At 50.7% G+C, this 13,441-nt stretch overlaps 1 protein-coding gene across 3 annotated transcripts in view; it reads right to left on the bottom strand.

Moving 5' to 3' along the window:
- Positions 1–13,441, bottom strand: part of SRL (sarcalumenin) — a 44,537-nt gene that overhangs the window by 4,633 nt on the left and 26,463 nt on the right. Inside the window, exons 2-7 of one of the 3 annotated variants that reach the window (XM_019660344.1) lie at positions 7,768–8,769; positions 5,404–5,505; positions 4,246–4,341; positions 1,905–1,961; positions 1,204–1,320; positions 238–471 (exon numbers count right to left, since the gene is read on the bottom strand). In XM_019660344.1, the coding sequence (XP_019515889.1) occupies positions 238–471; positions 1,204–1,320; positions 1,905–1,961; positions 4,246–4,341; positions 5,404–5,505; positions 7,768–8,769 (1,608 nt within the window). The remainder of the gene's footprint in view (positions 1–237; positions 472–1,203; positions 1,321–1,904; positions 1,962–4,245; positions 4,342–5,403; positions 5,506–7,767; positions 8,770–13,441) is intronic. The other 2 variants (XM_019660345.1, XM_019660346.1) reach the window with 2 other exon arrangements.

The raw sequence follows: 13,441 nt of genomic DNA on the forward strand, positions 1-13,441 counted from the left end.
GGGAAAATAATGATCATCTCCAAGCCAGATCAGTCCTTGGGGAGGTAAAAGGACAAGGTACTCCATACCTAAGTGGCGCCACAGTTAACAAGAAGAAGGGGCTGGATGCAGAGAACGCATCCCCTGGTCTTGGACAACACTGGTCACTTTTCCTCTCCCCTGCCTGCCTACCACCCACCGTCAGAAACAATCTTCTAAGACAAAGCCCACGCTGTTCAGAAATGAGCACCAAATTACCTCTTTCTTGCTGCTTGCGGTTCTCAATGATGCCTGGGGTATCCACAAAAGTGACCCGCTCCAGAAGTTTGTGGGGAACCTCGATACCAATCAGCTTCTCCAGGAAATTCTGGCCAAACTTCTCAAGGGGTGAGAAGGACCGAGCGCTGTCAGCAGCCATGACAATACCCTCGATGGTTTTTAGCTTGGGCCCATGCATGAGGACCGTGAACTCGGAGGTGGTGGGCTCAGCACCTGCACACACAGGCACAAGATTAGTAGGAACAGTCAGCTCTAGGGGAGAGACCTGGTGCAACGTGGGTAAGCAAGGTGTTTCAGGGAGGGTTTGCCATGAGAATCCGATACGACGTTTGCTAAGCTAGTGGCTTTTTTTTTTAATTGTGATAAAATATATGTAACATAAAATTTGCCATTTTAACCACCTTTAAGTGTACAGTTTAGTAGCATGAAGTACATTCACATTCACCCATGACCACCATCCATCACCAGAACTTTCTCATCACCACAAATTAAACTCTGTGCCCATTAAACACTAACTCCCCATTCTTACCTTCATTGGCAACCACCATTTTACTTCTGTCTCTACAAATTTGATGACTCTAGGGGTCTCTTATAAGTGGAATCATACAATATTTGTCCTTTTGTGACTGGTTTATTTCATAGTATAACGTCCCCAAGGTTCATCCATGTTGTAGCATGTATCAGAACTTCATTACTTGGGAAGGCTGAATAATATTATATTTCACTGTATGGATGGACCACATTTTCAATGGATGTTTGGGTTGTATTTACCTCTTGGCTATTGTAAGTAATGCTGCTATCAACATAAGTGTAGCTGCTGCTTTCTTGTATGTGATTTTCATTATTATATTGAAGACACATATAAATGTTTTGATTTTTCATAATGCTTCTGCATACGACATACACTGAAATACCAAGAATCACATGAGAAGACCTAGCTCGTACCTGTATAGAGCTGGTAGCGAGTGTCTTCCAACCCGAGGAGGTAGTTTATCATGGTGGATTTGCCAACGCTCCACGGTCCCAGGAACAGCACCATTGGCTTAGAAGTGATTTCCCCATCTGTGGGCAGTGGGAGTTAGAGATGGAAGTGAATTAACAAAGCTTGTCACTATGGGAGCGACACAGTTCTTCACATTGCATCCCAGGACATCTAATTGAGTTGTGGAATTCTACATTGGACCAGACAGCGTGTAGCATTCAGTGGTACATCTCTTGCTACGCAAATGTGATCACCCAGTTAAAAGACACCAGAAGACATCATTTGGGCCTTGCATAGATCCTTGGCACACCAGCTCTAGAAGGAGGCGCTAAGTAAGGTCAACAACCACTGACGCAGAGCTTACTCTGGGTGAGGCCTCCTGGTTTAGATCTGGGAGAGAATGGCTTATAAAAGGGGCGCAGAGAGCTGCCACAGGAAAACTCCTCTATCTGGCTTGGTAACAGAAGAAACGGTATGAAAGAGGCTTATACAACCTTGGACGGCCTGGACTTGGGCACTGCCTGTTCCCAGCCTCCCTCCCCTTATCTGTGTCTCTTAAAATCCCACCTCAGCCTCAGCCCAACCCTGGGTTCTGGGGCCAGTCTCAAATATTAGCCTCCAAAGTCCATGACATGTTTGCCAGGTCCCAAGACCAAGCACTGACCAGACAATTCTTGGGTTCTTGGGAGAACACCTGCATGGGCCACTCCAGTTGGGGTCCCTAAGAAGAAAAAGCAGAATCCTCCAGTGCTTTCAAAACCAGGGGGCAGGAAGGGGAAGGGGAGAGGCTTGCGACATGGGATACGGACACTCTTGGTACTGGCTTTCAGGTCCCAGCTCTTTCAACCCTTCTCGGAACTACACAGGGTCAGCCCCACAGAATTTAGTGCCTAAAGTTCTCCAGACCTCTTTGTTTCTCTGAGCCTGGCAGATAGGCCTCAAAACAGTAGGCACTCCTTTTTTTTTTCTTTTCTTTTTTTTTTCCATTTTACTTTATTTAATTTCTTGGTTCAAAAATCAAAGTATAAAAAGGTACACACAGTGAAAAGTCTCACATCCCTGTCTACAGTCTACCTAGGCCATAACATGCCCTACATATTCCTTCAGATATTTCCATGCACATATAAGCAATATTCCCCATCTTTTTTATAGAAGGGGCGGTACAGTATTCCTCTTTTTCTGCTTGCTTCTTGATGTGCTGGTTTTCTTTCTCTAAGGTGAAACCAAGTCCTAGAAGACCAAGATGGTGTCTTGTAAATGGCGGGCACATATATATTGCCTGAAAGTAACACCATGGCCCTGCCCCATGAGTCACTGGTATCTCTGTGGGTGTCAACTTGTAGCTCAGGGACAGGAAGGGATAGGCAGGCTGAGGGGGTGGCAGGCGTCCCCAGTGATAGCCATAGAGATCCTACAAAAACTCTTTTTTACCCCGGCCCAGGGGACACCAAGGGAAGCTGGACCTTCAGCCGGCCACTGAGACAAACCACCACCAGGACTTTCCCTGGCTGCTGTTTCAGCCCTCTGCAGCAGGGGGCGTTACTAGCACATGCAGTAGGCTGCAGGTGAGACTCTGAGGAGAGGATGTTACACAGGAGGCCGCCCAAGGGCACAGCAGAGTCCTGGCACTGGCGGGAGACGGGAGACGAGGGGAGAGGAGCCAAGCCTGGAAAGTGAGGTCAGGAGTCAGGAACGCCCTCCCTGCAGAGCACCCTTCTCTGGGCAGCCCGCAGCCTCTGGGGCCAAGCCACGAGGTCTGAGGGCTGCGGGAGAAGGCAAGAGTGAAGAACAGGAAAGCAAATGGGAGACTACAACCTCACAGCAACACCTGCACTTCCTCTGCGAAGCCGAAGAGGATCGTTTGCTCTTAAGCTTGCAAGAAACAGTAGAGACAGTCGTGAAACAGAGCGTTCTCCAGAAAAGGAGAGAGTTACAGCCCCTAGTTCCAGCTGTGTGCTCCTGGGTAGCCCAGCATTTCTCTGGGCATCGGATCCTTCTGGTAAACCCTATCATACCCTACCCACTTTACAGCCATCAAGAGCATCACATGAGATAATGTGGAAGTAGCCAATTAACACAGAGAGATGTGCAATACCATTCACCATTCAAACAAGTATATGCCACTGTTAAAGTTTTCAAGGATGAAATAACACTTAAAAAAGGCATCCCTGTGGGGAACATGAGCTCTCATATCCTGTCATTGTGAGTACAAATTGGTATAACCAAAGGCAATGTGGCAACCACCATCAAAATGTTTAATTCCAGTGTTCCACTTTTAAAATTTTATCCTACAAATATATTTGCATGAAATGTGTAATGATTATAGTAGTGTTTGTAACATTTAAAAAAATAGAAAATGGCCAACACCCCGTTTTCCATCATAGGGTGGTGGTGGTTGTCCAATGTGGTACATTCATGCAAGCGTTAGAAAGGGCAAGAGGAGTCTCGGGGAGTGGAATTAGAAAAGCTGGAAATCAAGAAAGGGGTTTTTAAAATTTCAATATATACTATTTTGCACTAGTTGAATTTTTCTTTTTTTCTTTTCTTTTTGGCAACAGGTGTACCTTATTTTAATTATTTTAAAAGAATGCAAACCTAAGGGAAGCCAACTGGGAGGTGTGAACAGATGGAGGAAAGGATCCAGTCCAATCAGGGGACTTAAGAAATGATCGGTAAATAAACAGGGAGCCTTGTAGGCCGCTGAGCTACGAGGGGTTGAAGTTCGCATCACTGCCCTTGGAAACCAGAACTGCATTATTGAAGCGTGAGTCCTTACAAATGAAATGCTCTCCAGAAAACCCTGTGCACATTATGGGGCACTCTTGCAGTGAAAGGATGGTTCAAGTGACTGAGGTCTCTGCCCCTCTCCAAGAACTAAGGAGAGCTCAGCTCCATGTGTCCTTGGGACCCAAGGAGCCCACCACCCAAGGAGCTCGGGAACCACGTGGGCATGGGGGTGGGGGAGGTGGGAGGAGTGGTATAGGTCCGTGATGCACGACCTGTACCTGTGATCTCATGCTGCCGAAGCTCATTGTATCTATAAGACTGCTCCAGGGGCTTGATGGACGAATGGTAGATCTTTCGAAGCCGCTGCAGCACCGCTGAGGGCAGAGAAGGATTGGGGAGGGGAAGTCAGGTAGGCTAACTGGCAAACCCCTGTGGACCAGGTCACTCCCAGGGCAGCTCCCAGCCCTGCCTGATAGGGAGCAAGGGCTGTCTGCAGCCCAGCGACTATACTGACTGTACCACATATTAGTATTCGAGGAGGGAGTTGGTCCACATCCCAACCCTCAAGAACCTTTAAAATCAGAGGCATTTTCTTCCCATTCCCCCAAACCCCTAGGCTATTTCTTTTTCATCTAACCCTATCCTTTCTCCCCTCCTCAGTAGTGTATCCTGAAGCATGGCCTCAGCCTTTTTATTGCCGATGAGAACCCCATCTCTTCCTCTCTGCCCCCCCACCTCTACTTGTGCTTGCCTTAAGCTCAGATAGCTGAGCAGGCCTGCAGGACCACCACCCTGGCCCCCGGCCACACCCCTGAATCCCCAGGAGGATGCTGACATCCCAAGTGTCTTCTTGGGAAGACCATGACTGCAGGAAGAAGCGACTCAGAGGGGTGAGGCTGGGAGCCCCAGGGTGTAAGGCACAAAGCACGAAGAAGGACCAGGGGTCAGGTTTTTCAGAGCCCACCCCTTGCGTGTCGCCTCTCTAGCTGTGCACTGCAGCAAAGCACTGCCTTGCTCTGAGCTTTCCCTAACTCTTCAACTAAGAAGAGACAGTAAGCCTCGCCGAAAGCCTTGGTTATTACAATGATGAAATAAAGTACCGGGCATGAAAGGGCTTTATAAACTGCAAAAATCAAAGCAAATATGATGAACTCTATTAACGCCCCCTCCCAGGCCACACCAGAGAGGCTGGCACTGTGCCCGTACGCAACACTGGGATTTGCCCTCTACCCTTTCGCTGGTCCCTCTGCTTGGATCGCCTTTCTTCCTCCCTGCCAATCTAGAGCCCCCCGCCCCCAGCCTTGGACCCTGCTTGCAGAGCCTCCTCCAAGGGCTCCCCATCTCCAGGGCTCTCCTTGCTGGGGTGCCTGCTTGCCTCAGAGCCCCAGCCCCCAAGGTTCTCCCAGCCCCAACCGGCTCCTTCTTCCTCTGGTTACCAGAGTAGTCATCAGCTGGCTTGTCCTCATCCAGCATCAGGGTTTTCTCGATGTGGGAGCGGTCCCTCAATGGGGCTTCTTCACTCACATCCTCCGCCTCTTCTGGGGAGAGAAGCAGAAAACAGGATTAGGGTAATACTAAGAGCCAACTGGACTCTAAGCCCCCTCAATATAGGCAAGGGCAGGGCCTTGAGGAATTGCTGGCCAAGGGCTTGCCAAGCTCAAATGAACAGAGTTCCAGCTGTAGGAGGGACTTTGAAATCCAAAATCAACTTCTGTGGAGCTCCATGGTCCATTTTATGTATTCAACAAATACTGATTGAGCACCTGCGATGTGCCAAGAAACGAGCCTTGTGCTGGGAATACAGTAACGCCCCAAATAGACACAGCTCCTACTACTGTAGCATTTTGCTATAGTCTAGTGGGGAGAGGGGAGAAATATTCTTAAAAGCAATGTAAGAATCTGACTAAAGACTGGGTTTGGCAAGATTATCTGAGTACAGAGAGAAATGAGAGTCAAAGTTAAATGCTTATGATCAGAGGCCTCTGATAGAAATCTAGAGTTGTGCTGTCCAATATGATAGCCATTAGCTACATGTGGCTGTTGAGCATCTGAATGTGGCTGGTCTGAATTGAGGTGTGTTGTACATAATGGATTTCGAAGACTTAGTACAAAGATAAAGAATATATCATCAATAATTTTTATATTGATTGCATCTTAAATGATAATGTTTTAGAAATACTGGGTTAAAGAAAAGATATTAATTTAGTTAATATTAAAGTAACATTTAGTAAATTAAAGTTAATTTTACCCCTCCCCTCCAAAAAAGTAATGTAATAATGACAAATGGTGATGTGGCTATGGAAGGGAAGATTCCAGAAGCTACGAGGGCCTAAGAACTGTGCCTAGGAAGTCAGTCTTAGCAGGGGGGTCAGAAAACTTCCCTGAGGGGCTGCCTGTGAGCTGAGAGCCACTGTGTGAGGACTTAATTAGGTGAAGATTGGGACAGGAGATAGGAGTGGTTTAGCAAGCAGGGAGGGTGGCTGGGCCTCAGTGGGTGAGGGGTACATGTTGGGAAGCAGGGGAGTTCTGCAGGGGCTGACCAAGAACGGTCTTAGAGGACCACAGCAGTCTGCATTTCATCCTAAGAGCACCAGAAACTTAGGTGTTTCATCTAAGCAAACACCTGACCTGATCAAATGAGCATTTGATCAGATTTACAAGGCCGCCATAGGGCGTGAGCTGGAGGAGCTGCCGCAGGGAGAGGAGGCCAACTGTTGCTTCTGACCATCAAGAGATGCCCATGACTGCCTGCAGGTTCCTGGGGAGGCCGTTCTACCTGGGCTGGTTGAACAAAGGATTTTAGGTGATTAGAACTGGGATGAACTTGGACCTGTGAGGCAGAGACTAGTTCCACCAGGGATGGAAGCAGAGATTTGATGTGCCTCATGGAATGTCTCAGGACCCAGGGAACCCTGACCCGAGACCCAGGACAGGAAGGACAGGGAGAGGGGAGGGGCTGGTTGGCTGCAGGCCCTCACCCTGCGGAGGGTGCAAATAGCTTACAAGTGGTATGAAAACTGAACTCTGCAGGGAAGTCCAAGGTGAAGCAACATTGCAAGGTGAAGACTGACCCCAGGTCCTCCATCCTAAAAGCCCAGCTCTTGGTCCAGGCCAGCACCCTCAGTGGGTGCAGCCATGGGTGTCTTGGCCATGCCTAGGATTTGCTACATCGCCAATGTTGCCCAATGGTTTGGGCCCTGCCCTCCCCATTCCCTGTCCCTCAGTCCTGAGAGGGTGGCTGCTGCTGCTCCAAATGGAAACCTGTGGGACATGGGAGTCATAGCCAGCCTGAGGTTTCTTACCGCGATCCTGACCCTAGTCGCAGCTTACCCCACCGGACATGGCCTAGTCTTCAAGGGGAGGCCCCAGGTACTAGCCCACCAATGTAGTCCCCTACATGGCTTCCAACCCACTCCTCTACCTGTACATCTCTCCACTAACCTGGGCCTCAAACCCTGCCACCATGTACCTTGTCCTCCAGGCTAAGGCACTGGTCCATATTAAAGTGCACCAGGGACCCTAACGGGTACCTCCAGAGGGCCTAACTCATAGTGACCAGTCTCCTTTGGGCCCTCCATGGTGCTGCCTCTCACTGGGTCCCTCTAAACTGGGGAAAAATGGGTCAAGAGCAGCCCAAAGGTACCCCCTGGGCCGGGTACTCTGGATGGGGCCTCCACCCCGCAAACCCAGGCTGGCTGGGGCTCTCCCGCCCAACCCTGTCCCTGCCTGTCCCACTACATACAAGACTTCCAGGAAGAGTGCAGCTGCCCAAGTGCCGGAGCAATTCTGGGGCCCCCTACCCTGAGGTCCCTCCTCGGGCTCCTCTGCCTTGGCCTCCAGGGCCTCGTTCCCCTCAGGCCCTGGATTCGGTTCCTCTGAGCTCAGCTGGGCCCCCTCGTCCCCACTGCTTGGGGTTTCTGCTGCTTCCTGAGGTTCCCCCGCTTCCTCAGAGGAGCCCCCTGCTTCCTCTGAACTAGCCCCGTCGCCGCTGTCCTCCGATTCTTCTTGGGATGGAATTCCTCCTTCTTCTCCGCTGTGGCCGCCACCCTCTTCCTCAGAGGAGGCCTTCTCCGTGTCCTCCTTGGATATCCCTGGCGCCTGGACCTCTTGGGGGCGGTCTTCCTGGGCACCCCCTGTCTCCGTGGCTGGGCTGGGGCCCAGCTCCCCCTGATCCTCAGGCCCCTCCCTGGCTTCTGCGTTCACGTTCATGACTCCATCTGGCCCTTCTGGCCCCTGATCAGGCCCTGGGCTGCCCTGGCCTGTTGTCTCAGGCGTGTGGGCCTGTTCGACCTCCACGGTAGGAGAGGTCCCTGTGCCTTCAGCCTCAGCGGGCCCCATTGCTGCTCCCTGCTCGGGGTTTTCCGCTAGGAACTTCTCAGCTTCCTCAGGGACTGCACCACTCCCAGCCTGTCCTTCTGCCTCCTCTGCTGGGCCCTCTCCTGCACTGAGCTCAGGCCTCCTGTCTTCCCCGGTTTCCCTCTCCCCTTCTGAAAGAAGGGCACTCGCTCCTGGTGGCCCCGCAGGGTCCCCGGGGGAAGCTGACTCTGAGGCTGAGGCATTGGATAGGCTGGCTTCGGGGTCAGAGCCCTGGCCCGGGGTGGTGGGGGCCCCAGCAGCAGTCTTCTCCGAGCTCTCAGCCTCCCTGCCATCTGGGGAGTGAAGGAGCAGGTTCTTCTCTCGAGGGGCCGCCTCTGCATAAAGCGCCCTTTCCTTCTCCTCTAGACTTGCGTCTCCAGCAGAGAAATGATTCTCCAACAAATTGCCAACATCTTCTGTGCCACCCGAAGCAGAAACTTGCAGTTCTAAATGATTAGAACACGATTGGTCAGTTTCACAGGGTTGGCACTAACTTTGCTTCTCAACAGAGTAACAACCTAGCTCCCATCCTCCGGGAGTGAGGTGTGGGCCTGGCGTCAGTGACGCCACCCTCCCTGGTCTTCATAACCACCCTGTGCAGCAAGCAGGGGGGTGTGGGGAGGGGTGTTATTCCACCCCCTTCCAAGACCTGGAGGCTGTGACTGGGGGAGTTACAGACCTACTGTCTGTCACTGCAGGATTGAGCAGCTGACCCACTGCCTAGTCCCGCCCCTGACCCTGACTGAGCCTCCCGCTGGGTCCTGATGACTGTAGGGTGGAAACTGGGTGAGCCCGTCCAGTCCTTCCTCAACCTTGCCACAGGCGTGCAGGCACGTGCAGCCTGGCTCACCAGGAGATCTTTCCAAGATAGGACAGATGCCCTGTCAGTTCCTAGAGTCATTAACCAGCATGCTTTTTATACTGCTATCAGCAAAGGAGTGCAAACAGGTGTGTGCAGGCCAGATAATCTTAGGTTACACGGCAGAGTACTTAGGGGATTACTTGTGGCTCTCAGCCTTATTAAGTCACACATCCAACTCTGTCCCCTTAAGGGCAGGCATTTGCTGGCCTTGCTACCTTAGATTAGAGGGGACATGGCCTGAGGAGGAAGAGATATCCAAAACGGGAAGGGCCAGGGCTTCCCGGTGGCCTTAGCCAACCCCTCCCGAGGGGATCCCCTTCTAAAGGCTGATAGCTTTACCAGGGATCTAAGGGCACAGGGAGAGACCAAGGTAGGGGCCTAGGCTGTGCTGAGACCTCTGTCAAGAGACAAATGTAATTTCTTTGGAAAATGGGGTCAGAAGAGGGTTCAGCCTATCCCTTCTGCCCCTTCCCAACTAGACTGAGGCCTTTTTAAGGTGGGGAAACACTGCTGGCCTGTGGGGATGAGGGACCACAGGGCCTGCCTTGGGGCAGCTCAGACAGCCCCCAGGCTCCTTGACTCACAAGGACTCTTTCTGAGGGAGCAGCCTCCCGCCTCTCTGCTGGGTACAGATACCCCCCACCCACCCTCAGCCACAGCCTATCCTCCCATCTCTGCCTCAACAAAGAAAAGCCATTTCTTGGGGTACCCCTTCTGCCTCAAGGTACCCATACACCTTGTGCCCTGAAAGCTGGGGCAGCCTCCAGGGACCAGGAACAAATGCTTTCTCATTAGTCCCCACAGATGCAACCTGCTATCAAATTCAGAAGAATGGCAACTTTGGGTGCCTTGTATTATAAAGGAGGCCTGTATATTGATATAACACTTCCCCGAGCACTTTCCCACATGTGGCCACATCCAAACTTCACTCATTACTGTCAGCCACATTTCAGAGCTGAAGGTCAAGAGAAAGTCTTTGATTTGTCCAAGACACCAAGTGTCTGGCTAATGGGTGACTGACACCCAGAACCACCCACTCTTTGTCCAAGCTTTCCAAGCCACGGTATGTTTAGGGGAGCACAGGGGGACCCTTTTCCACAGGTACCTCGCCCGTCCCTGCATGCACCTTCTCTCCAGGCTCACATTTGGATTGTAAACCAAAGTTTAATCCTCCCTGTGTTCCCAGGGCTGGGGCCCAGCCTGACTCACAGAAAGTGCTAAGAAGAGATCAGTGGTGAGATTTGGGTACAGTAAGACTTCGTGGTCCCTTAGTGGGGGAGCTGGAGGTTACTCATTAAAATTTTCTTTTATTACCACCTGAACACCTATACGTATGATTCCTTTGCCTGCATATCTATCCCCTCATCACCACCCTCTGGAGAAAACTCTATGGCAGGAACTTGGTTTAACCCAGAAGACTAAAAGTCCTCTGAGCAGCAAGACATATGTCATATAAGATACATCTGGGGCCGGCTGAGTGGCTCAGATGGTTAAGAGCTCGCTCAAGAGTTTGAGCTCTGAGCAACAGAGGTTCGATGCTTGGCCCAAGCTGAGCTGCCACCAGGAATCAGGATGGCTCAGTTAAAAAAAAAAATCGATATAAGATACATCTGTACAATTATTCAGTGTGCCAGGCAATGCATAAGCACTTTATATGTAAAACATTAATTTACTTGATCTTACTCAATGTACTGAATCTTATTTGCTTCTATAAAACAAGTCTCACTCTTAACCCGGGTGTTTTAGACGAGAGGACTAGAATCAGACACTGAATGCCTTGCCCATCACACAGCTAGCAACTGGTTGAGGCCGTTTAACTCCAGGGTTGCAAAGGACATTGCCTGACCTTGGAGGGGATTCTACACCCATTCTACTCAGAGTGTGGTCCTGGCACTCACAGCATTGGCACCACCCAGGAACCTGGTAGAGATGCAGATTCTCAGGCCCCAGCCCAGACCCACTGAACCAGAATCTGCATTTTAACAATTCATTTTCACATTACAGTTTGAGAAGCACTGGTCTACACCGCCTGATAAAACTGCCTCTAAACCAGTGGTTCTCGGAATATTGGATCCACCAGGCTCTTGGTCCCACTCCTCTCCTTATCTTCAAAGGCTCTGATTGAATTAGGGTGTATCCCCAACATCAGGACTTTAACAAAAAAAATTACTAGGTAATTCTATCATGTAGCCAAAGCTGCAAACAAGTCAAATAATCCTTCCAGACTCTCAACACCTATGTGCCCACTTGGGGCTCCCAAGTTGGATGGGTCACCTAGGGCTTGGCCTTTGAATAGCAGTGGTCAAGTCTTCTCCTCTGGAAAATACAGTGCTTTCCACAGGCCTCTGTTCCCTCCACAGATGATGATGATGATAATGATGGTGGTGATGGTAGTGATGATGATGGTGGTGGTGGTGATGATGGTGGTGGTGGTGGTGGTGATGGTGATGGTGGTGGTGGTGGTGGTGGTGGTGGTAATGATAGTGATGGTGATGGTAATGATGATGGTGATGATAATGGCAGACAGACTGGGTCTGACCACCTATGGCATTTCTAATATTCTCAAAACAACCTCTGATCCTGATGGGGGTAAGGGGGCTGCACAGTCCCAAGGGAAATGAGGACCCCAGATTTTGGGAGTTTACCATGACCTTCACAGCATTGTGTATTTCCACTCCTAGGCCCTAGACAGGAAGTCAAGTGTGTACATGTGTGTACACATATTTACATCTGTACTTTCCCCTGGTTTTTATGACTTAGTGCCAAGCTGCCCCTGACCTTTTGCTAAGTAATTTGGAGTGAAAAAGACCAAGGGTGATGGCTTCATGCCCTGTGACCTTCCTTCCTGGGCTAAAAATAACTTCTCTGACACAAAGTCTCTCAATGAAACAAGCTGCCCTATTGGGTCCCAGAACTCGATCCTCAGGAAGCAGCTGTGCCATTGGGTCCAATCTCTCCTCTGGGAGGCACAGTTAAGAGGCTTCGGGAGCCTCTGATTAAACTCAGTTCAATTCTGTGACATCAAACCCAGTGTCTTCCCTCCCTCCCTGACCTCTCTAACATCTCATTGTAGCCCCCCTCTGGCCTCTAGAGGAGGAGGTAGGGGAGGGTGCTGAAGACCCAGGATACCCTGGATGGGTTGAGAGCCTGGTGAAATGAGTCTTGGTCTATCCCAAGACATGCAGCACCGTACAGTATTTACTGCTGCCAAGGCCACCGCCCCAGCCCCACACAAGCCTGGGTGCTTACATCAAGGTACATGAATAGTAAGCCCCCAGCTCAGCACCGGAGGCCATAACGAGGCCCATATGCCTGGCAGGCCGTTGCCCTGGGTACAGCGTGGCATATGCCAGTTCCACTCTCTCTCCCAACGCCCCCTCTATCACCAGCCTTTCCTCTGGGGTCAGCCTCAGCTGCTCTCCCCACCCACAGTCTCAGTGGTGGCCCTATGCTCAGTCGTTCTTTCCTCTCTCCACCACCAACCAAACACCTGATCAGTTTCCCATCTCCTAACTTGTTTCAAAGCACTTTTCACATGCACTCAGAGAACTGTGGAGTTTCCGAGGGCCTTCCTTGGTGGGTCTAACTGTAGAAGGTGTTCTGGCCAGGGAACTTTAGAGACTTGCCCAAGGTCAGGGGTAGGGTTGAAACAGAGTCCAAGTTCATGGCTCTCAGTCTAAAGTTCTTTCTGCTCCCAAGTAATTTGCAAACCATATCCCATGAAAGACTAGGGGTCCACGGAAGTGGCTGGGAGGTGAGGGAAGATGAAGGAGCTGTGCTTTAGCCAACTCCTTCGTACTACCTGTCCGGCAGCTCTGCTTGGGTCTGTCCCACTGCTTAAGGAGGGGGTGGGTGGTTCACAACCACTGCTCCTGCTCCCCTGCCTCCTCCCTAAAAATTCCTCTAGCCTCTTATTGATAATTTCCTCCAACATCCTAAGGAGCCCCCCTTACAGAATCTTTTCACTTTGCTGATCAGCATGTGCCAGGCACTGAGATAGATGATATCTTGCCTTCACGCAGAACTTCATGCTTTCCAAAGTGGTTTCATGTTCTTCTTCTTCTTTTATCCTCCTTGCAGTCCTCTGAGGCAGGGAAAGCAAGAATGAGGAAGCAGACAAAGGAAACTCAAGTTTTGTGCCTGACAAGCCATTCTAAGGATTGGCTAGAACTCAGGCCAAGAAACAAAACAAAGCTCCTTTGGGCCGGCCGAGTGGCGCGATGGTTAAGAACTAGCTTGGGACGCCAGAGGGCCCC

The sequence above is a fragment of the Hipposideros armiger genome, unplaced genomic scaffold (assembly GCF_001890085.2).
Source record: "Hipposideros armiger isolate ML-2016 unplaced genomic scaffold, ASM189008v1 scaffold_315, whole genome shotgun sequence".
NCBI classification, from domain to species: Eukaryota; Metazoa; Chordata; class Mammalia; order Chiroptera; family Hipposideridae; genus Hipposideros; species Hipposideros armiger.